Source organism: Osmerus eperlanus, chromosome 8 (genome assembly GCF_963692335.1).
Source record: "Osmerus eperlanus chromosome 8, fOsmEpe2.1, whole genome shotgun sequence".
In the NCBI taxonomy this organism is placed as follows: domain Eukaryota; kingdom Metazoa; phylum Chordata; class Actinopteri; order Osmeriformes; family Osmeridae; genus Osmerus; species Osmerus eperlanus.
In genome coordinates this window covers 3,771,366-3,791,323 of record NC_085025.1, presented here as the reverse complement: position 1 = coordinate 3,791,323, position 19,958 = coordinate 3,771,366, and the positions used below count along the sequence as shown (strand labels likewise).

The 19,958-nt window shown below is 50.6% G+C and overlaps 2 protein-coding genes across 2 annotated transcripts in view; one reads left to right on the top strand and one right to left on the bottom strand.

Annotated features, from left to right (window-relative positions):
* fermt1 (FERM domain containing kindlin 1) overlaps nucleotides 1–19,958 on the top strand; it is a 214,090-nt gene that overhangs the window by 55,064 nt on the left and 139,068 nt on the right. The gene's annotated exons all lie outside the window — the stretch shown is intronic.
* LOC134025172 (1-phosphatidylinositol 4,5-bisphosphate phosphodiesterase beta-4-like) overlaps nucleotides 1–19,958 on the bottom strand; it is a 51,347-nt gene that overhangs the window by 11,253 nt on the left and 20,136 nt on the right. Inside the window, exons 3-26 of the mRNA XM_062468068.1 lie at nucleotides 15,598–15,695; nucleotides 12,370–12,450; nucleotides 12,094–12,153; nucleotides 10,503–10,646; nucleotides 9,031–9,110; nucleotides 8,871–8,924; nucleotides 8,690–8,771; nucleotides 8,439–8,539; nucleotides 7,908–7,965; nucleotides 6,666–6,774; nucleotides 6,237–6,447; nucleotides 5,965–6,058; nucleotides 5,521–5,600; nucleotides 5,182–5,266; nucleotides 4,983–5,073; nucleotides 4,315–4,410; nucleotides 3,895–4,175; nucleotides 3,709–3,804; nucleotides 3,406–3,544; nucleotides 3,239–3,323; nucleotides 2,396–2,520; nucleotides 1,603–1,654; nucleotides 469–571; nucleotides 4–54 (exon numbers count right to left, since the gene is read on the bottom strand). Coding sequence (XP_062324052.1) covers nucleotides 4–54; nucleotides 469–571; nucleotides 1,603–1,654; nucleotides 2,396–2,520; nucleotides 3,239–3,323; nucleotides 3,406–3,544; nucleotides 3,709–3,804; nucleotides 3,895–4,175; nucleotides 4,315–4,410; nucleotides 4,983–5,073; nucleotides 5,182–5,266; nucleotides 5,521–5,600; nucleotides 5,965–6,058; nucleotides 6,237–6,447; nucleotides 6,666–6,774; nucleotides 7,908–7,965; nucleotides 8,439–8,539; nucleotides 8,690–8,771; nucleotides 8,871–8,924; nucleotides 9,031–9,110; nucleotides 10,503–10,646; nucleotides 12,094–12,153; nucleotides 12,370–12,450; nucleotides 15,598–15,681 — 2,442 coding nt within the window. The 5' untranslated portion in view covers nucleotides 15,682–15,695. The remainder of the gene's footprint in view (nucleotides 1–3; nucleotides 55–468; nucleotides 572–1,602; nucleotides 1,655–2,395; nucleotides 2,521–3,238; nucleotides 3,324–3,405; nucleotides 3,545–3,708; nucleotides 3,805–3,894; nucleotides 4,176–4,314; nucleotides 4,411–4,982; nucleotides 5,074–5,181; nucleotides 5,267–5,520; nucleotides 5,601–5,964; nucleotides 6,059–6,236; nucleotides 6,448–6,665; nucleotides 6,775–7,907; nucleotides 7,966–8,438; nucleotides 8,540–8,689; nucleotides 8,772–8,870; nucleotides 8,925–9,030; nucleotides 9,111–10,502; nucleotides 10,647–12,093; nucleotides 12,154–12,369; nucleotides 12,451–15,597; nucleotides 15,696–19,958) is intronic.

The window sequence follows — 19,958 nt, the reverse complement described above, 5'->3', positions numbered from 1 at the left end:
CACCTCTACGTAGGTACCTATCTTCTTATCTGACAGGAACTGGCCTGAAAACACCTATACAGAGAGGAGGAGGGGAGGAGAAGGGGACAAGAGAGGAGGAGGAGAAGAGGAGGAGGGGAGGAGAGGGGGACAAGAGAGGAGGAGGAGAAGAGGAGGAGGGGAGGAGAGGGGGACAAGAGAGGAGGAGGAGAAGAGGAGGAGGGGAGGAGAGGGGGACAAGAGAGGAGGAGGAGAAGAGGAGGGGGACAAGAGAGAAGGAGGAGAAGAGGAGGAGGGGAGGAGAGGGGGACAAGAGAGGAGGAGAAGAGGAGGAGGGGAGGAGAGGGGGACAAGAGAGGAGGAGGAGAAGAGGAGGAGGGGGACAAGAGAGGAGGAGAAGAGGAGGAGGAGATTTTGCATAAATAGTTGAGAGAAATTCATGGTGTTTAGGACCGCTCACTCTGACCCGAGGGTGACCTTTGACCTTACCTGCACGCTGCAGGTGGCAGCTATGACCCCATCAACGGGCGTCTCAGAGAAGGGGTCAAACATCCTGTCTGACCTCCGCATGAAGTCTGGCTTCAGCAGGTACCTGTCAGAGAGACAAGAGAGAGCGACAGTTTGACAGAGAGATAGAGAGAGACAGACATCGAGAGACATGAGAGAGAGTCATGAGAGAGAGAGAGTCATGAGAGAGAGAGAGAGAGATAATCAGAGAGAGAGAGTCATTATCGTACAGCTGAACTACAGGATCCAGGTCTGATGATAATGTATGGGATGGATATAGCTCAGTGGAACAACATCTGACTGCAGATCAATTAGTTGCAGATTCAAAAAAACTTCCCCCATTTAATTTAAGAATAACCTAAGAACTCAATTTAATTACATGTTTATGGATGTGGCTGTGATTCATGAAATGATTCTACCTGGGGTCGGTTATATAATTCATGCGAGCTAACTAAAGAGAGGGAGAAAGAGAGAGAAAGGGAGAGATGGTGTGTGAGGGAGAGAGTTAAGTAAGGCCAATGGGCACATTAGAAGCACATTAGCAGGAATGGGTATGTACTGACAGTGTAGATCTCCTCCCATATGAGATCTGCAGTGTTAGCGGGGATCTCTGTGCCCTGGGGCCGGCATTAGAACGAGGGAGGGAGAGAGAGAGATGGATGGATGAGAGAGCCACGGAGCTCTTTTGCTAAGATAGTCGTCTGCGGTAACGCTGGGTGAGAGGGAGCCCGTATCTCCAGAGGTCTCATTGGCTCTCAGGCGGATGGTGGTTACGGTTGCCGCCGGCCAATACTAATGAGATGTGACAAGCTTTAATTGATGAGCTTTTTTGGGAGGGAGGAGAGGGGGGGAGGGAGGAGGGGGGGGAAGGGGTGGTAGAGAGAGAGAGAGGAGGGGGGGAGGAGGGGGGGGGGTGGGAGGAGGGAAGGAGGGGGGAGGGAGGGGTGGTAGAGAGAGAGAGAGAGAGAGAGAGAGAGAGAGAGAGAGGAGGGGGGGAGGGAGGAGGGAAGGAGGGGGGTTAGAGAGAGAGGGATGGAGGGGGGCAAGAGATAGGGACAGAGGGGGGGTGGAGAGAGAGGGACGGGGGGGGGGGTGGAGGGGAAGTACTGCTCTCACCCGCAGGATCCATTGTACTCAAACTTTCCCTGGTTCAACTGCATGGCCAGATCTAAGAGTGAGAGGAAGAGAGAGAAAAAGAGTATTCAGTTCAGATTAAATGCATTCACACATACAGAAACAAACAGGAGCAAAGACCCTTCCAGAATGTTCTGAGGAGCTGTTGCTCGACACAGAGGGGGAGGGACAGGGAGCAGAGCAGGCATTTCCACCCCCTCGCCCCCCAGGCCCACCTCCCCTTCACCCAGCCCCCCTCTCCTCCCACACCCCTCCACCCTCCAGCCCTACACATGCCCACTCACAGGGGGACATATGGTCCAACCCCATCGCCCTCAGACATGGGGCAGCAGCTGCTCAACAACAGGGTCCACAGTGTGTGTGTGTGTGTGTGTGAGTGTGTGTGTGAGTGTGCGTGACTGACGAATCGTGTTTGCATGTGTGTTTGACAGTGTGTGGGTGTTTGCACTGCAGGGCCAGGCCTTTGTGGTGTTGCAGGGGGTCAGATGATGTGCTGAGAACCAAAAGCTAAGCCCACCTAGGGTGTGTGTGTGTGATATGAAATCCATCCTATATGTACAGAGTTGACCTGACAGGAAAGCTGTACTTGTCTGCGACATGAGAACACACACACACACGACCGACCCCTCAACCTCGACGTCATCAATCACCACAGGAACCGCAAGGCCTCCGCAGAACAGGAACCCGTGAGCACGGTAGCACAAGGCCACGCAGAACCCTGGGGGGAGCTCAGAGGTTCTAGGGTCCATGTTCTGCGTTCTATGTGTTCTGGTACCTGGGGTCTGGAAGTTGAGCGAGACCATCTGGCATCCAGCGTTCCAGAAGATCTGAGGCATGTAATTACTGGAGTCCACCCTGCCTCCTTTGGGGTAGATACGACTCATCTGACGTTTGTTGTAGCTGTGCAAAACGCTCAGGGAAAAACGCAGGCAGGCGGGAGAGGACAGTGTCTGCTTGTGTGTGTGTGTGGGGGGGGGGAGATGTGTGTGTGTACACGTATGCATGTGTGGAAAGTGGACCACAGGGTTATTAATAGTAAGAAACAGCTTGGGTCCTCTGGTCTCGTTGGAGTATGTATATCTGAGTGTGTGATTGGTGTGTATGTGTGTGTGTGTGTGTGGGGGGGGGGGATGTGTGAGTGTGCATGTGTGTGACAGAGAGACTTGTGTGGGAGTGTGTGTAGAGTGGAAAAGGCCTGGTTTTAGAGTCCAAAGGCACATTGTGCTCCCTGAAGGCAGTGTGCTGTGTTTCACCAGAAGGAGAAAATCATGATCAACATGGGGAGTGTCCCTCAAACGAGCCCCAATCTAGGTGACCTACAACAGCAGAGTGAAAACCAAAGTTTTGCCTCCAAGTCTCTCGCTACAGAGCTTGTTTCCAGACCCCAGACAGGGGCAGGAACAGAGGGGGCAGGAACAGAGGGGGCAGGAACAGAGGGGGCAGGAACAGAGGGGGCAGGAACAGAGGGGGCAGGAACAGAGGGGGCAGGAAAAGAGGGGGCAGGAACAGAGGGGGCAGGAACAGAGGGGGCAGGAACAGAGGGGGCAGGAATAGAGGGGGCAGTGCTGGGAGAGTACATCTGCATACCGTGTACAGGAGCAGTGAAACTAAAGGATACTTGACAAACTCAATAGCGTTGGTCTTCAGGTAGCCCAGCCCCACCGACTCGTTGAAGGACGACATGTTGTGGTGGATGTTTCTCTCTGGAACGGGGGAAACAGGAAGTGAGACAGGAAGTGACGCGGGTCGGACCAAAGTGAGGCGCTTGGCGTTGTGCCAGCGTACCCTCTGCGTTGTCGAAGCTCTGGAACTTGACAGGCTGGGCGTAGTTCACCATGGCAGACAGGTAGGGGTGGATGTTGGTGGTGGCTCCTACATAGGTGTACTGGGCTATCAAGGCCTCCTCGTCATCTGTGGTTTCTGCCTGCATGGCCACAGCACACACACACACACAGTGAGTTCCCTACTTCACACACACACTTCTCCCGACTGCAGTGTATGGTAAAAAAATTAATAACAGGCAATACAGGACACAGTAACAGTGTGTGTGTGTGTGTGTGTGTGTGTGTGTGTGTGAGTGCAGGCTACCTTCTTGTTGTTGTCCTGGTCAGATGCTTCTGAGATGTCGGTGATGTCTGTAGCTTCCGTGGCCTCGGACATCTCTGTGACCTCATCATCGGTTACCTGGACGACAACAACATCACCTCATGACTCTACTGTATCTCTTTCCAAACAGCTAGACAGAGCATGCACCCGTTTCCAGGCAACGCCCACCTTCCTGAGGCTGTTGTCCGGCTCCTCTTCCTTCCTGGTGGTGCTACCGGCGGTGCTAGCTGCGGTGCTAGCCGCAGTGCTAGCCGCAGTGCTAGCCGCTGTGCTGGCCCCCGTGCTGGCCCTGGTGCTGGGCCTGGTGCTGGCCCTGGTGCTGGCCGCGCTACTGGCCGTAATACTGGCTGTGGTGCTGTTGGCACTGAGGCTGTTAGCCTCCTTCTCACTGAGATCCTCTGATAGGCTGCTGGGCTGGCCCTCGGGGTTCCCTTCCTTGTCTTCTCCACCTGCACACACACACACACGATCAAACACACACACACACACACACACTGCACCACACCCTTCCAGACGCCCCACAGCACACACACACACACACTGCACCACACCCTTCCAGGCGCCTCACAGCACACACACACAGCTCACAGATGTCGCCGTCCTCCTCGTTCTCCTCTCCGAGGATGATGGCAGGCGTGTTGGTCTCTCCTGCATCCATGTGTTTCTTAAAGGACTCCAACTGTTCTGTAACACACACACACACAGATAAATGGATGTCTGGGGTGGGCTCTAAGTGATCATAACGTCACATGGTTGGGGGGTGTAGCCATAGATATATATAAAGACTAGATGTCTTACGGCGGAGTCTAGAACGTCCGCACATGGCAGCCATCTTGCTACAGTCAACTCGCTCACCCGTAACATTGCGTTGATGCTACATGTACTTTTTAAATGACCATAACTTGCTCAATTTTCAACCGATTTTTAAACGGTTTAGTTTGTTATCAACGTCAGAGATGTCGGTATGCCACTGCATACTTATATTCAATTTTTTAAATAACATAATTATTCATAAGTATGCAGTGGCATACCGACATCTCTGACGTTGATAACAAACCAAACCGTTAAAAAATCGGTGGAAAATTGAGCAAGTTATGGTCATTTAAAAAGTACATGTAGCATCAACGCAATGTTACGGGTGAGCGAGTTGACTGTAGCAAGATGGCCGCCATGTGCGGACGTTCTAGACTCCGCCGTAAGACATCTAGTCTTTATATATATCTATGGGTGTAGCAGGGCGGTCTGGGTGGACGTACTCTGTTCCACCTCCGGTTTTAAGCGCTTGTTTTTGATGAGGATTTTACGTTTGAGGTCGTTGGGAGAGGGTAAGGGTCGCCCAGGTTCAATCTGAAATCCCCAAACCAGGAAGTGAAATCAGAGAGGGCAGCTCCTATTTGACGACGACTCTTTGACCGCTTTATGATTCGACACTGAGTTTGATTGACAGGTACTCACCGGATATCCCTCCAGAGGCTGTTTAAGAAGCAGGTCCCCGAAAATCTCTTCACAGTATTTAGCCATCTTATACTGCTGCGGTTTACTAACACACACACACACACACACACACACACACACACACACACACACACACACACACACACACACACACACACACACACACACACACACACACACACACACACACACAACACACACACAACACACACACAACGCAAACAGCTTAGTTGTTTTCCTGATAGACATCCTAATCACAGACACAGAAAACCTCCTATGCAGGAACATGTTCCTCCATCTTGTATCAGCCTTGCGGTGGGACTGCAGAAGCTGCTGTACCTGCAGTGGTTTTCAAAGGACAGGATGACTGGGTACTCTGCTGTTACGAATGCCGTCTCTCTGATGGCTTGAATCACATCCTGATAGAGGAAGGAAACACAACAACAGTCACCTGCAGTCAATCAGTCTGGATGAGAGCTCCTATTATGTGACGTCAGATGGATTGATTAGGTTATTTTCTCTATCGGGTGCAGTATTAAAGTATCGCCACCAGATGGCAAACTTGTCCTGTGTAATAAATAATACAGTTCAAGGGAGTTCATCTTTTTTGGATGGCTTATAAAAATGCTGCTATATATATAGGATAATGAAATATAAGACAGTGTATATACATATGTATGTGCTTGTGTGTGTGTGTGTGTGTGTATGTGCTCACCTTGAACAGGATGTCTGTACACATGGCCTTGTATGTGCTTGAGTGTGTGTGTGTGTGTATGTGCTCACCTTGAACAGGATGTCTGTACACATGGCCTTGCCGTGTGTGATTATAGGTTCCTGGTCTTCTCCTTTCCCATCCCAGCAGTCCAGCTCCACACACCTGGGACAACACACACAAACACTTAGACAAACACACACACTCCCGAGCACGTACAGTCACGCACACACAGCTTTACTCAAACTGCACACCTTTACTCACACGCGCGCACACACACACACACACACACACACACACACACACACACACACACACACACACACACACACACAGAGCCTACCTGCAGCCGGACAGCAGCACCTGTCTGTACATCTCCACGGAGGACTTCCCTCCAAACTGGCGTCCCGTCAGGTAGGTGTTGTGGGAGGAGCTTATGAAATAGTGGGCCAGCGGTTGGTCCATCTCCTGGTACAGCTCTAGCCTGTCCAGGAACACCGGAGCATTCTCATCCGACATCAGATACCTGCAGAAGCCATCACTGGACATGTGACCTGGGGAGGGAGAGGGAGAGGGAGAGAGAGGGAGGGAGTGATAGAATGAGGGGAAAAAGGAGAGAGAGAGGGAGGGGGTGGGCCGAGGTTGTGAGTAAGTAGAGCCTAGTTTTAAGGTTAACCTACTTTCTTCACCAGGAAGGGGGCAGTAATGTGTCTACAGCAGCAGACTATTTGTGGTTTTGTCCTCCATCACCATCCCACCATCTCTCCCCTACCTTTCTTCCTCAGCTCAGGGTCTCTCTCGTACTTCTCGATGATCTGCATGGCTCGTTTGGGGTCGTAGAAGGGGAACAGGATCTCGTTTAGCCGGGGGTCCCGCTGGTTCTGGAGACCACACACACATCACCATCCGGAAGGCTGCACACACAGACAACTGTCCACAAATCCTATAGACACGCTTAACCGTACAAGACCAAAGACACAGCCCCACTCAACCTCACACACACACACTGAAACTACGAGGACCCCCCCCCCCCTCCAGATGAACCCCTGGCCCTGCCCCCTTCTGAGATAGTGGACCTGACAGGACTGGAGTGGAGTCAGAAACATGGCTGGGGAGGCCGAACTGGAGCCCAGTCCTGTCCTGTCCTGTCAGCCCCCCAGGGGGTGAGCCCTGGGCTTGGGCAGGGCATGGGCTTGCTCTGGGGGGTGGGGGGGGGGGGGGGGGACACAGCAGCAGACACACACAGAGCCGGCACTGACGGACAGGGAGGGCTGCACCGCACGCTGCCACCAGGGGGAGCTGTGCACCACAGGTGAAGGTCGTGTCATTAGCGTGAAGAAATGGACTTGAAAACAGGAGTCACGGTTAATGGTGCGGAGCTGGGGATGGGAGTGTGTGTGAGTGTGTGTGTGTGTGTGTGTGTGGGGGGGGGGTTCAAGGGGAGGAGCCAAATGCGTGTGAATTTTTTTTAAGCACGGCTTCTCAAACACACAGCACCAGAATCATCGTGACACAGAGGCATTGATCTGCCAGGCGGGAACAAGACCTATCAGTGCTTCGTTCTACTGGGGATCCATTACAGCGTGACACACAGGGAGGGAAGCAGGGGGAAGGCCTTCAACAGTGGACGACAGAGCGAAATGTGTTGAAGCGAGGTTGTCACAGCCAATGAGGAAAGAGAAAGGGCGTTGCGTGGACTCAGGAAGCAGAATAGTCACACAGCCGAAACTGCCTCCCGTTTCTGTGGCAACAACAACCACACAGAGAGGCGCTGAGGGAGGGGGAGTAGAGGGGAAGGAGGGGCCAGGCATGCAGTTTAGGATGAAGTTGCCCCTAGAGACTGATCTCAGGTCAGGTTTGTGTGTTGCCATCGGATTGTTAGAAGTTGGATTGGCTGAAGGTCACCTGATCCTAGATCTGCTCTTATGGGCAACTTCTACCCAGAGCCAGGGGTGGAGGGGGGAGGGCTCAAGCTGTCACACAGAGAGTAGTTAATGAATGATAAAGAGCTTACTTCATTCAGAAAGCTGACTAACTGGTCTACGTTTAAATAATCAGTTTTGTCCCCATTGCTGCAAAGGAATTAATTAGAAAAAACAAAACGTTATGCCTCTTTAACATGTCCGCTCAGTCAGTACTTAGGAGAAAGCTAGTTTTAGTGGGTCAATATAAAACACCTTCATGTTACAATTCATCACATTCATGATGTTAAATCACCACCGATAGAACATTCTAGTAATGGTGGGTTAGTATAAACAAACGGGTTAGATGTTGAACTTCAGAAGCAGGTTAGGCTTGCCCACAGGGGGTTAGTTGAGCAGATTCAAACATCTCTAAACGCTGGTCTCGGTTCTGGACATATAACATAAACAGTACTTAACAACACTCGGCCACTGCTCCCCATATTGTGTTTTGAGTACCCTGCCATACTGACTGGACTATCAGGAGAAACAGATAACCATGTCTAGTTCTGGTGATGGTCCTAGGCAGTGAAGAGGTGATGGAGAGTTGCGATTGGAGGCCAGAGTTAGAGGAGCACACTCACATCTTCTTGAAGAGTTCCTCCATGTCGGTGCGAGGGCAGATCTTCTGCGTGAGGGCGTAGAAGATGTCGAAGGTGAACGCTGAAGGCTCGATCTCGTCGTTCTGAAGAGGCAGAGGTGAGAAGACCATGAAGCCATACGACACACCAGAGGAGTTTCAGACCTCAGGAGGAAAGGCTTCAGGGAAGGAACCGGCTGTGAGCTTCCATCTTGTGTGTATGCATGTATGCATTTGTATTTTCTTCCTTCAAACCTTTCCACTGGGCAGGCCCAGCTCCTTCAGAGCCTGGAAGATTCCCTTCTCCGTCTTTCCCGATGCAAATGTCCGCGTGATTCTGCAACACACACACACGCGCGCACAGCTATGAGGATATACACTCAGGGACAAGCAGAAAGTGACAGGAGGTGATTCTGTTTAAGTGAGCTTCTCCTACCCTCTCACTGGGATCTTCCCATTTACGTTGGTCAGAAAGCACATCCTCATCCAACTAGAGGAGGAAATAGTGCATACACACACACACACAGGCACGCAAGGGTTAATATTGATAGAGACAAGCTGGAACATACTTGGTGGACTGTGGGCACTCTACTCACTGTTTTTTGAGACAGGTCATTGGACAGACGCTGTTTGCTCTGAAGTTGTGAATCACAGACCTCAGACCCTCTGCCCATTTCTGAAAACAAACAATCACAGGTCAGACACAAGCACAAACACACACACAAACACACATGCGCGCAAACACGACAGACAAGAATAGGAAATTGAAGTTTTTGTTTTTCGTTTATCAGTCTGTTGTTTAGATGTTTAGGCCTTTGGCATGTAAACACTGAAAGTGGATATGCTGTAACACACACACACACACACACACACGTAAACACTGTGTCGTTCCTGTGTTCCTGTGTGTGTGTGTGACAGAGAGAGGGTGACAACAGAGTCCAGTTTTTCAGAGGGCCTCTCTCTTACTAACCAAAACAGAGGATGTGTTATTTGTCCTAGAGGTGTGTGTGTGGTATTTGTTCCTGGCTGTGCTGATGTGAATAACACTGTCAGCTCTCTAGGTCAGCAACCTACATGCTGAGAAACAGTGTGTGTGTGAGAGAGAGTTGGAGAGTAGGTGTGTGTGTGTATCTGACCTTCAGGCCTGACTAGTGAAGGCTGCTCAGGGTAGATGATTTCCAACCCTGTGTCTCTACATTTACATTTAGTCATTTAGCAGACGCTCTTATCAAGAGCGACTTACAGTAAGTACAGGGACATTCCCCCCGAGACAAGTAAGGTGAAGTGCCTTGCCCAAGGACACAACGTCATTTTGCACGGCCGGGAATAGAACCAGCAACCTTCTGATTACTAGCCCGATTCTCTAACCGCTCAGCCACCTGACTCCCTACAGATACAACATCATCTCCGTAGCACTGTCCACAGCATGGAGGAGACCAAATACTCTAGTATGGTTCATATTTACCAGACGGCCTTTCATTGACCGTCTATTGGATATGGTTAACAGGAAATGTGAACCTGGCTACAGATCTACTGCTGGCCACGAGGTGGCAGTGTTTGCCGTGTGTGCTTTCTGAGCGCTGAGGTCTGGGTGAGGGGGAATCTGCTGTCTGAGCCGACTGAGAAGAAGGATGAGTGAAAGGGAGAGGGGGATTAGGGGCGAGGGAGAAAGGTATTTCTACTCTAACGCTACAGCCCTCTGGACCACATGACAGAGGGAGAAAGAGAGAGAGAAAACGAGAGAAAGAGCGAATGAGTGAGAGACAGACAAGAGACAGACAGAGAAAGAAAGTGAGAAAGAGAGAGAGAGAGAGAGACTGACTCATTACAACGCTCCTCCAGGCTGCAGGGAAAGACAAAGCTGAGGCCAGCGCTGAGGTAGTCAGGATATAACGTGTTACCCTTGTGGTTAGGGCCTTCATTTGGACGGCTAGAATGCGGCACATTATAGCCGGTCTTAATCACTGTTTTGAGGGTTTGTTTAAAAGGTCGGCCTGGCTGACTACCACTCGAGTATCACAGAGCGGAGACTGTGATGGAAATGCGGAGCGACAAGTCATCCTCTCACCCTGGCCATGTCCGGGTTCTCGGCCACCATGAACATGAAGGAGAGGTTGACCAGGTCGGTGCCACTGCAGATGCAGATGATACAGCCCTCCAGATCAGTCTCCGTCTTCCCCACCGCCTCGAACGCTGACAGGATCTTCGGGTCCTGGAAGATGGAGGAGAAATAGAGAGAGGGAGACAGAGAGAGAGAACAGGGGAGGAGAGAGAGAGAGCGGGGGAGGAGAGGAAGAGAGAGAGAGTGGGGGAGGAGAGAGATAGTAGGGGAGAAGAGTGAGAGGAAAACAATGTTTTAATGTCTAATTTTTCCTTCCCTCTGAAATGAATGATGACTCATCTACATTAAGACCATTAATATTGAGCATAAACCTTGTTTTGCTGTCTTGCTATTCCTAAAAACACAATTTACAACCAACCAACCGTTCATAGGGTCTCTTCTACGGCAGTTTATGGTAAAGACAGAGCCTTCGCTCCATGACTGAATAATCTGGACGGCAACAGGCTCTCCCACTCGTGGCAATCCTATGTTTATTAAAACGAATACAGCCAATCATCAATGCCATTCTTCTCTCTCTTTGTTCGTTAGCTCACACGGGCCTGGCTGATTATCTGGTTAGGCGTACAAGAGAGCCGTGTCAGAGAGCGCTCTGCTGTGTTGTTTACGGAGAACAACAGAGCTCTTCACCAGGCGGACGAGAGCGGGAGCAGAGCGGGAGCAGAGCGCACACACAGAGACCAGACACATCCCGCCCGGCCAACGACACACACCCTCCGCCCCGTTAAAGCACGCTGCCACCCTGTGTGTGTGTGGTCAGATGGTTGCCGAGGTTAATGGTCTTCAGCGCTTTGCCAGTGCCGTCTCTGGAAAAGCACACCTCAGTTTCAGTCAGGCACGGACTGGCCACTCCCTGGGTCCTTCTGCTGCTTGGCGTGTTTAACATCATGTCAAACTCTACGGCCCAGCAGGATGTCAGCATCTCTCAAGTCAGTCAATATTTACTGATCTAAGGGTTCATGTATGGACCCTACACATATGCGTAGAAATCTGTGTTTAAAGTAAGACGTAAGAATGCATTTAAACTGTAGGGCTGTTAAAACTATCTACATGTACATCAGGCAACACCTAGTAAGCCTATTTAACATGGGACGGACCATTTAAAAGTGTTGATTTGAAGACTTTATCTGGATGGTTCTACAGCGGTTCCCTGCAAGTTGCAAGCCTGCAGTCATCCAGGAATCAAGCCAAGGTTGAGCTGCACCCAGAGAACGGGAACCATAAATATGAAAGACAGTCCATATTTCATGTAGCCCTGGGCCACTGAGGGAGCACAATAGTTCATCAGGTAAGCGCACCCCTCCTCCAAAACGACTTCAATAGTTTCCAGCCAATCAACACTGCCGAAGCAATCACTGGCCACTGTTGCCATGTCCACCTGAAGTACGTCTGACCTATAGATGTGACCGTCACCCCAATTATGAGTGGAGCCCAGAGGCCCGTCCAGTTAGAGAGAGCCAGGGGGAGGGATGGAGGGGGTGCAGCCAGGCGTGAAGGTTGTTGAAACGGAGGAGAGGAAATTGCCTTCCCAAGGTCTCACCTTTGGAATCGCTCCAACGCGGATACTGTTGATGAGGGAACATTCTAGAACCTGGCCTTCCTGAAGCAAGACAGGCAGAAAGAAAGAGAGAGAGAGAAACAACAAACACATTTTGGGAGAGAAGAGAGGGAGACTTGTTGTTAGAAACACTTTTCACTTCTTGTCGTGAAGAAAACGCTGGAGACCTGGGCAGGGCAGGGGGGGCGGCAGGGGCGGCGGCAGGGGCAGGGGCGGCGGCAGGGGGGTATCTGCAGTCAGATGAGGAAGAGAGGGTACCTTTCCTTCGCTCTTCCACGTGATGAAGAAGCCAAACTCGTCCACCTGGACCAGACAGTTGGGCTCAAAGACAAACGGGTCCTGAGAGACAAGAGTTTTAAGAAGAGGAATGTGTAGTCAATCACAGCTTTTATTTGACACGGCGGGACATTAAACACCCGCACTGTTACACACACACACACACACAAACACACACACACACACACACACACACAGCGCTTACGCAACAAGACAAACAGCGGTGTCTATAATTCATTTTAATTTTTGGAAGAACACACACATTGAAGCACGCACACACATGTTCTCAAACAAACGCTGGAATACATTAGCAGAGACACTGAGCGGGCAAACACATTCAAACAGCCCCATCAATACATACGATGCCTTGAAGGATACACACACACGCGCTTTTGCGTGCACAGGGGAGCCTAGCGCTAGGGCAAACACAGATAATTATGAATGTCATGAGTGCAAACACTGTCCTGGTAGCACACACATTGGTGCCATGGAGACGGACGACAACAAGGACAGGCTGTCTGTGTGTGTGTCTGTGTGTGTGTGTCTGTGTGTGTGTGTGTCTGAAGAAAGTGTGTGGCAATCCAGTCCACATACAGTCTTGGTCTGACTGGGATTATCCAAGCAGATAAGGCCATTCAGTCATCCATCTAAGGCTGCAATTCATAACTGCCAGGATGCCTGTACCGATACTGGCCAGTACCTTTAGCAGAGACACTCCACAGTTCTTGTGTGGGAGTGTGCTGCAGGCTAACTTGTCGAGCGTCCAATAGTACGATACTCTATGAAACTGTTCAAATGAGTCCAGGATGTGTGTACACTCATACTTAAACCTAAACACACACACACAATATGCTAGAGACAAGCATAGGTGCACTGTACACACACACACACACACACACACGCACACACACAAAGCTAAGAATTCCACCTGATCATGAGGGTAAACAGAGGGGACCCCTGGCTAAGGTGCTCTTGACTAGGTGCAGAGCATACGAGCTTGGCTGTGTGTGTGTGTGTGAGAGAGTTGATTGCAGGGTACTGCAAATCTCTGCTCCAAGATCTCTATCGATCATTATAGCTCTTAAAAAATAAGGCTGCGCCCCCCCCCACACACACACACACACACAAAACACACAATGCATCGGACTACTGTGAGCAGCACTGAGAATTGAGCAGTGACGTTCACTCTACACATGTGATTCTGTGTTTGCGTGTTCAAACCTCAAGGGATGGCTTGGTTCTCATAGCAACCAGTACACTGATTACTTAGATCTGATACCATTGATTTCCGATAGCAAGGGAAGATCCTCCATTGAAGAACAAGCGCACACACACACACACACACGGCTGACTCAACCTTTCAAATCGAGGAGAGTTTTACTCTCAACCATGGCGACGCGGTGGTGCTGGTGCCCCGTTGGTGCCCCGTTGGTGCCCCTGGATCAACTACACTGATGAAGTACGGTCTTATAGGAGATCAATGTGCCAGAGAGATATCCTCTCCTCACTGCTCTGTGTGTTCCATGTTGAGGGGCAGAGCGTTCCCGCCATGGAGATGAGGGACAGTGGACCAGACTCGCATCAAAGAGAAGAGTCCTTCTACTCCAGGCCTGTCCGTCATATGGTTGTGCTGGATACAACAAAGACTTGCTGTACTTGAATAAAGGTATTCAACTATTGATGTGCACAGACACACACACACACACACAGACACACACACAAGACGCCCGTCCCCACCGTCTGTTACTCAGTGGGGTCTCGCTGGAGTGTGCTTTCCAGAAGAATCTGTCCTGATTAGCTGTGTGTGTGTGCTTGCATGCAGTGTGTGTGTGTGTGTGTGTGTGTGAGGAGTGGGGGGGTTACATGTATTCAACTCAAATATCCCTTTCTATCAGTCAGCTAGTAAACACACACACACACACACACACACGCACAGCTCTCTGAGACTGAAACGCTGTGTGAGAACAGAGCCCAGGTTGGATGGTCAGTAGAACTAGGTTCAGCTGAGGGCTGTAGCTGTGCTTCAGGTCATGATCCACAGGTTCGCACCTATACTGTGGACCACAATGCTGCAGTTCAATAGACGTGTGATCAACAGCACGCCATTGGATGGTGGTAGAGGAAGGATTATCCTATAGGTCAATAACCTAGGGGAAGAAGTAGCCAATAAAACGTCAGCGTGGATATCCTGCTTTTCTAACTCGAAGAAAACAAAACAAAGTGTGTCAATGAACAGTTTGTTTGGTCTAGATACATCAGACCTTGGGATTCACTTTGCCCCAGTCTCCCAGCACTTAGACTGGGGCAGTGCCTCACATACACACACACACACTCTGAGGCTTTTCCCCACGCCGGCCCAGTTTTACGGCTCAGTTACGAATGCTCTTAGATTTGATTTGTCCTCCACTCTTTCCCTCCCACAGAGGACATGAAAGCACAGACTGAAGGGATTCCTGTTATGCGTGTGTGTGTTTTATAGCTCTCTCTATGCAATGTCCCAGCTTAGTGCCCTGATTGAGTTAGGGAAGGGAAAACTAGGGAGGACACACACACCCACACCCCATCACCCCCCCCCCCCGCACACACACACACACACACCCCATCACCCCACACACACCCCATCTCCAGAGGGTGGACAGGAACAGTGTGTGTGGTGGAGCAGGCTGGCCAGAGCCTTGGAACAGACGGCCAGACAGCCAGTCGCCACAGCACACTTGGCTAATGTGACGGATCAATGTAGCCGCTGTTCCTGTTTCCTGCTGCTCTGACTAACACAATGACCATTAATGTCATAAAGTAGACTATTCCTCTGTGTCTCTGCATCTGCGTGTGTGAGTGGACGTGTGAGTGTGTGTGTGTGTGTGAGTGTGTGTGTGTGTGAGTGTGTGTGTACGTGAGTGTGCCTAATGTCCAACCAGAGGAGGGTGATTAGGGGGGAGGGGGGTCTCTGAGATGTAGATGTCTTCCATCTGCCAGGCTCAAGCCCCAGCTCAGGTTACTGCTCCTACAGCCTGCTGGGGAGGGTTAGGACGGGCTGGGGAGGGTTGGGGTGGTGAGGGGTATGACGGGCTGGGGAGGGTTGGGGTGGTGAGGGGTATGACGGGCTGGGGAGGGTTGGGGTGGTGAGGGGTATGACGGGCTGGGGAGGGTTGGGGTGGTGAGGGGTATGACGGGCTGGGGAGGGTTGGGGTGGTGAGGGGTAGGTCTCACCTCGTCAAACCTGTCAAAAGAGGCTCCTTCCTGTAGGAAGCCAGGCAGGTGTTTCTGCCAGTTGAACTCATAGGATTTCGTCATGGCTGCTCACAAACCTGAGGAGAGGACAGAGACAGAGAGGGAAAGACAAAGGAGAGACAAAGAGAGAGAGAGAGCCAAAGGAGAGACAAAGAGAGAGGCGGTAGATGGTTAAGACGAGGTTGGCAGAAACAGCGAAGGTCAACACAGGTACACGGCTCCCAGGCCTGCTTGTGCTTGCACCACCACACCTGGCCTGCTTCTCTGTTCAGACAGCTTCTCACATCAAAACACATCACTTCCTGTCACCTGACTCCCAGCACATGAGGTCTTAGTCACACAAGATGACATCTTCCTCACACATCTGAGGTTCTGGTTGACAGATTTAGACAGTGACGTCAAAAGGTGAGTATGAGGGGGGGGGGGAGTAGAGAGAGAGGTGACAAATGAAGTCTTGCACTTCAGTAAGAATAGAACAGGCCTCACACTTAACCCAAACACACACACACACACACAGCTGTGCGAAGCCCTGAGTAAACCTGGGTAGAGAGTGTCTAAAGTAAACTAACTTCTGCCAACTGTGACTTTGGAATCGCATGAGTGTGTCTTGGTTGGTTCATTTGTGTGTTTTCAAAAGCAATGCTCTCCACTGGTTAGCACTGAGCAGTGAATAGAAAGCAGTGAATAATGGATCTGAACAACAGAGATATTTTGTGTCATTTAGTAGGGGGCTGGCAGATGGGTTGTGAATAATGAGAAGTGGATGCCGGCTATATTGGGTAAGTCAAAGTGGCCGGGTCAGGGTCATTACTGCTGGGTGAATATAGGAGCACAAAAGAATAAGTACATAATGGGCGCTGAGTGCATTATGTGTTTCAGTGAGGCTATATTTAAGATAAGTAATGATTGTTTATGTGCATCAGTCTGGCTGGCTGTGTGTATGTGTAAATGTGTGTGTGTGTGTGTGTGTGTGAGTGTGTATGTAGATGGTACAGATACCGTCACAGATTACGTGCAGTTTCTCAGTTTTTCTTTCAGGGAGGGAAACAGGATGTTGATTAAGCAATGAAGGGAGGGAGAGAGAGAGAGAGAGAGAGAGAGAGAGAGAGAGAGAGAGAGAGAGAGAGAGAGAGAGAGAGAGAGAGAGAGAGAGAGAGAGAGAGAGAGAGAGAGAGAGGAAAGACAGAATGAGAGAAAGACAGAAAGAGAGAAAGACAGAATGAGAGAGAGACAGAATGAGAGAAAGACAGAATGAGAGAAAGACAGAATGAGAGAAAGACTGAAGAAAAAGGCAACATGAAGATGAGACAGCAAGAGGAGACAAGGAGGAGAGGAAGAGAGGGATGAAGAGGGAGAACAAAAAGGGGAAAAAGAGATAGAGAGAGAAAGAGAGGCCGAGAAACTAAAAGAAAGAGAGCAGAGAGAGAGGTTGAGATGGAAAGAGCGCGGTAGCGAGGGGCCAGCTGTGCATGACAGAGCGGAAGGTGAGACACTAAGGAGTGACTGTGTGTGTGTGTGTGTGTGGTGTGTGCGTATGTGTAGTGTGTGTGGTGTGTGGAGGGGGAGCAGGGAAAGAGGTTCTGTGCTTGATGTTGGGGGAAGGGGGCACAGATCACAGACCAGACCACATGAGAACAGCCAGCACCACCCTCACAGCAGGCGTGAGGCTGGCCGGGTGAAACCTGGAGCTGACAGGACTGCAGACGGGCTGGATGAGGAACCAGCAGAGGAACCAGCCCTCTCTTACCGGCTGCCCTGGTACAGGCGGACAATCGTGTTCACGTCCTGTTTTCAGACCATGAAACAGACTGTATATTGGTTCACATGAATAATGCCCTTTCATACCCCATCTGCAGGGCAGCAGGGCAGCATGGCATCAGGCTGCTGTCGGGTAGAGAGCAGCAGTGAACCAGGAAACAGGTTCTGTCTGAACGACCACATCAGCCTGGACGCTGGCCTTGTCAGGAGCCAGGGAGCGACGCATCCTGACCACATATCATGTGTGCAGTGTAACACAAGGTTATCCTGAAAACGGACGTTCTCACAACACGGTAATCAATAACTAAATAGTAGTCATAAAAAAAGAAACATTTTAAACGACAGCAGCAATAAATTAATATAAATAAATAATTGAGGGCATTGAATTGATGCTACCCCTGCAGGAAAGGTGATTGTGGGTAGGAGGGCTTTCAGCTTCCCAGGATGGCAGACAGGCCTGGTGGAAGTCGATACAGCCCTGCTAATCCCACAGCCAGGACACAACTAGCATGCCAGCAGGGGAGATGAGGGAGAGGAGAGAAGGGAGGAGAGAGTAGGAGTGGTGGAGAGATGGAGGGAGAGGAGAGAAGGGAGGAGAGAGTAGGGGTGGTGGAGAGATGGAGGGAGAGGAGAGAAGGGAGGAGAGAGTAGGGGTGGTGGAGAGATGGAGGGAGAGGAGAGAAGGGAGGAGAGAGTAGGGGTGGTGGAGAGATGGAGGGAGAGGAGAGAAGGGAGGAGAGAGTAGGGGTGGTGGAGAGATGGAGGGAGAGGAGAGAAGGGAGGAGAGAGTAGGGGTGGTGGAGAGATGGAGGGAGAGGAGAGAAGGGAGGAGAGAGTAGGGGTGGTGGAGAGATGGAGGGAGAGGAGAGAGTAGGGGTGGTGGAGAGATGGAGGGAGAGCTACTAACAAGATGAAGATGGATCAGGAGGAGGATGTAGAAAGCTAGAAAGGAAAAGAGAGATGGAGAAAGACAGATTTACATTAAGAGGTAAGTAAAGAGAGAAACAGATAATAGATATACAAAAAGAGAGAAATAGAAGAGACAGTGAGAGAGAAATGGAGACGGAGAGAGAGATGGAGACAGAGAGAGAGAGAGAGAGAGAGAGAGAGAGAGAGAGAGAGAGAGAGAGACAGAGACAGAGAGAGATATGGAGACAGAGAGAGACAGAGAGAGATATGGAGACAGAGAGAGAGATGGAGACAGAGAGAGACAGAGACAGAAAGAGAGATGGAGACAGAGAGAGACAGAGAGAGATATGGAGACAGAGAGAGAGATGGAGACAGAGAGAGATGGAGACAGAGAGAGACAGAGAGAGAGATGGAGACAGAGAGAGAGATATGGAGAAAGGGCCAGGCCCTTCAAGTGCAGCCCTCCACCATCTGTGGTGCCCTACCGGGGGACCAGAAGACAGACGCACATGTCCTGTCGGGGGACCTAAACACAGACGCATGCTTCCTGTAGAGATCAGAGGAAGAGGCCAGGCAAGCCGCCAACTGCACAACACTCAGAGGGACAGGCTAAATATACACAGCACAACATGCCCAATATTCAGAGAACAACCCTGTGAATTATTACACAGAGGAACTTTCCACTGGCTTACTTGCCGTCTCTCACAGTTCGTTCCAGAAGACGCCGAACCCAAAACCGAGCAGAAAGTAGGCCTGAGAAGCTCACCGTCTCCCGCAGAGCCAGACAGCAGCCTCCTTCCAGGTGAAATCCTAGTTTTTATCGGGCTACGTCGTTTCCACACGAGGAGTGTGTGTGTGTGTGTGTGTGTGTGTGAGGGGGGGGGGGGAGAGCACAGGGAGGTGACGGCGCTCCGGGCCCCCATACGACCCCCTGACAATGAGATAATTACGTTAGATAGAGTCCCCGCGAGGCCAGGAGCTCCACGGCTGCAACACATCAGAAAAGACAGCGAGGGTAACACCCAGCAGTCTCTCAACTTATCATCTCCAATTACCCAGAAGCCCCGGGAACAGAGGGGGGGGGGGGCGGGGACATCACACACACACACACACACTCACACTCCTCTGACCTGACCGAGCTACAGATACTGTCTCTCTTTGTCTAGCACACACTGCTGTTAGGTAAAAATATTTTCAAAACGAATACAAATAAACGGCCAGTGTAGGAATTATTAAAGTAATGCTCCCAAAATAAAAAGGCACAGACGGTGGAAAAACTGGGAGGATAAAGAAGCTGTGATGATAACAAGAGAGATACAGATGGAGAAAGGATAGAAAAAACTGTTGGGTTTTTCTTTCCAACATGTTTTTTTTTTTAAGGATAAAGGAGATTTGCTGAACAACTCGCTCTCATCAATCACCTGATGTTTTGGTGTGATCCCAACATTCCAACCTTGCTCATCATCTGAACTCTGACCCCTCTTTGCAACAACCATGGAGGAATTACAGAGGTCTTGTAATTCCCTGACCTCTGACCCCCGCTCCTGAGAAGGGAAACCACAGCTGATCTGGTTGAGCTCTTCACAGCCTTGAATTACAAGCATAATGCCTCTTCATTCAGGCCACAACACAAGCCATCAGTTTGACACCTTAATAAGAGCACCATGCAACAG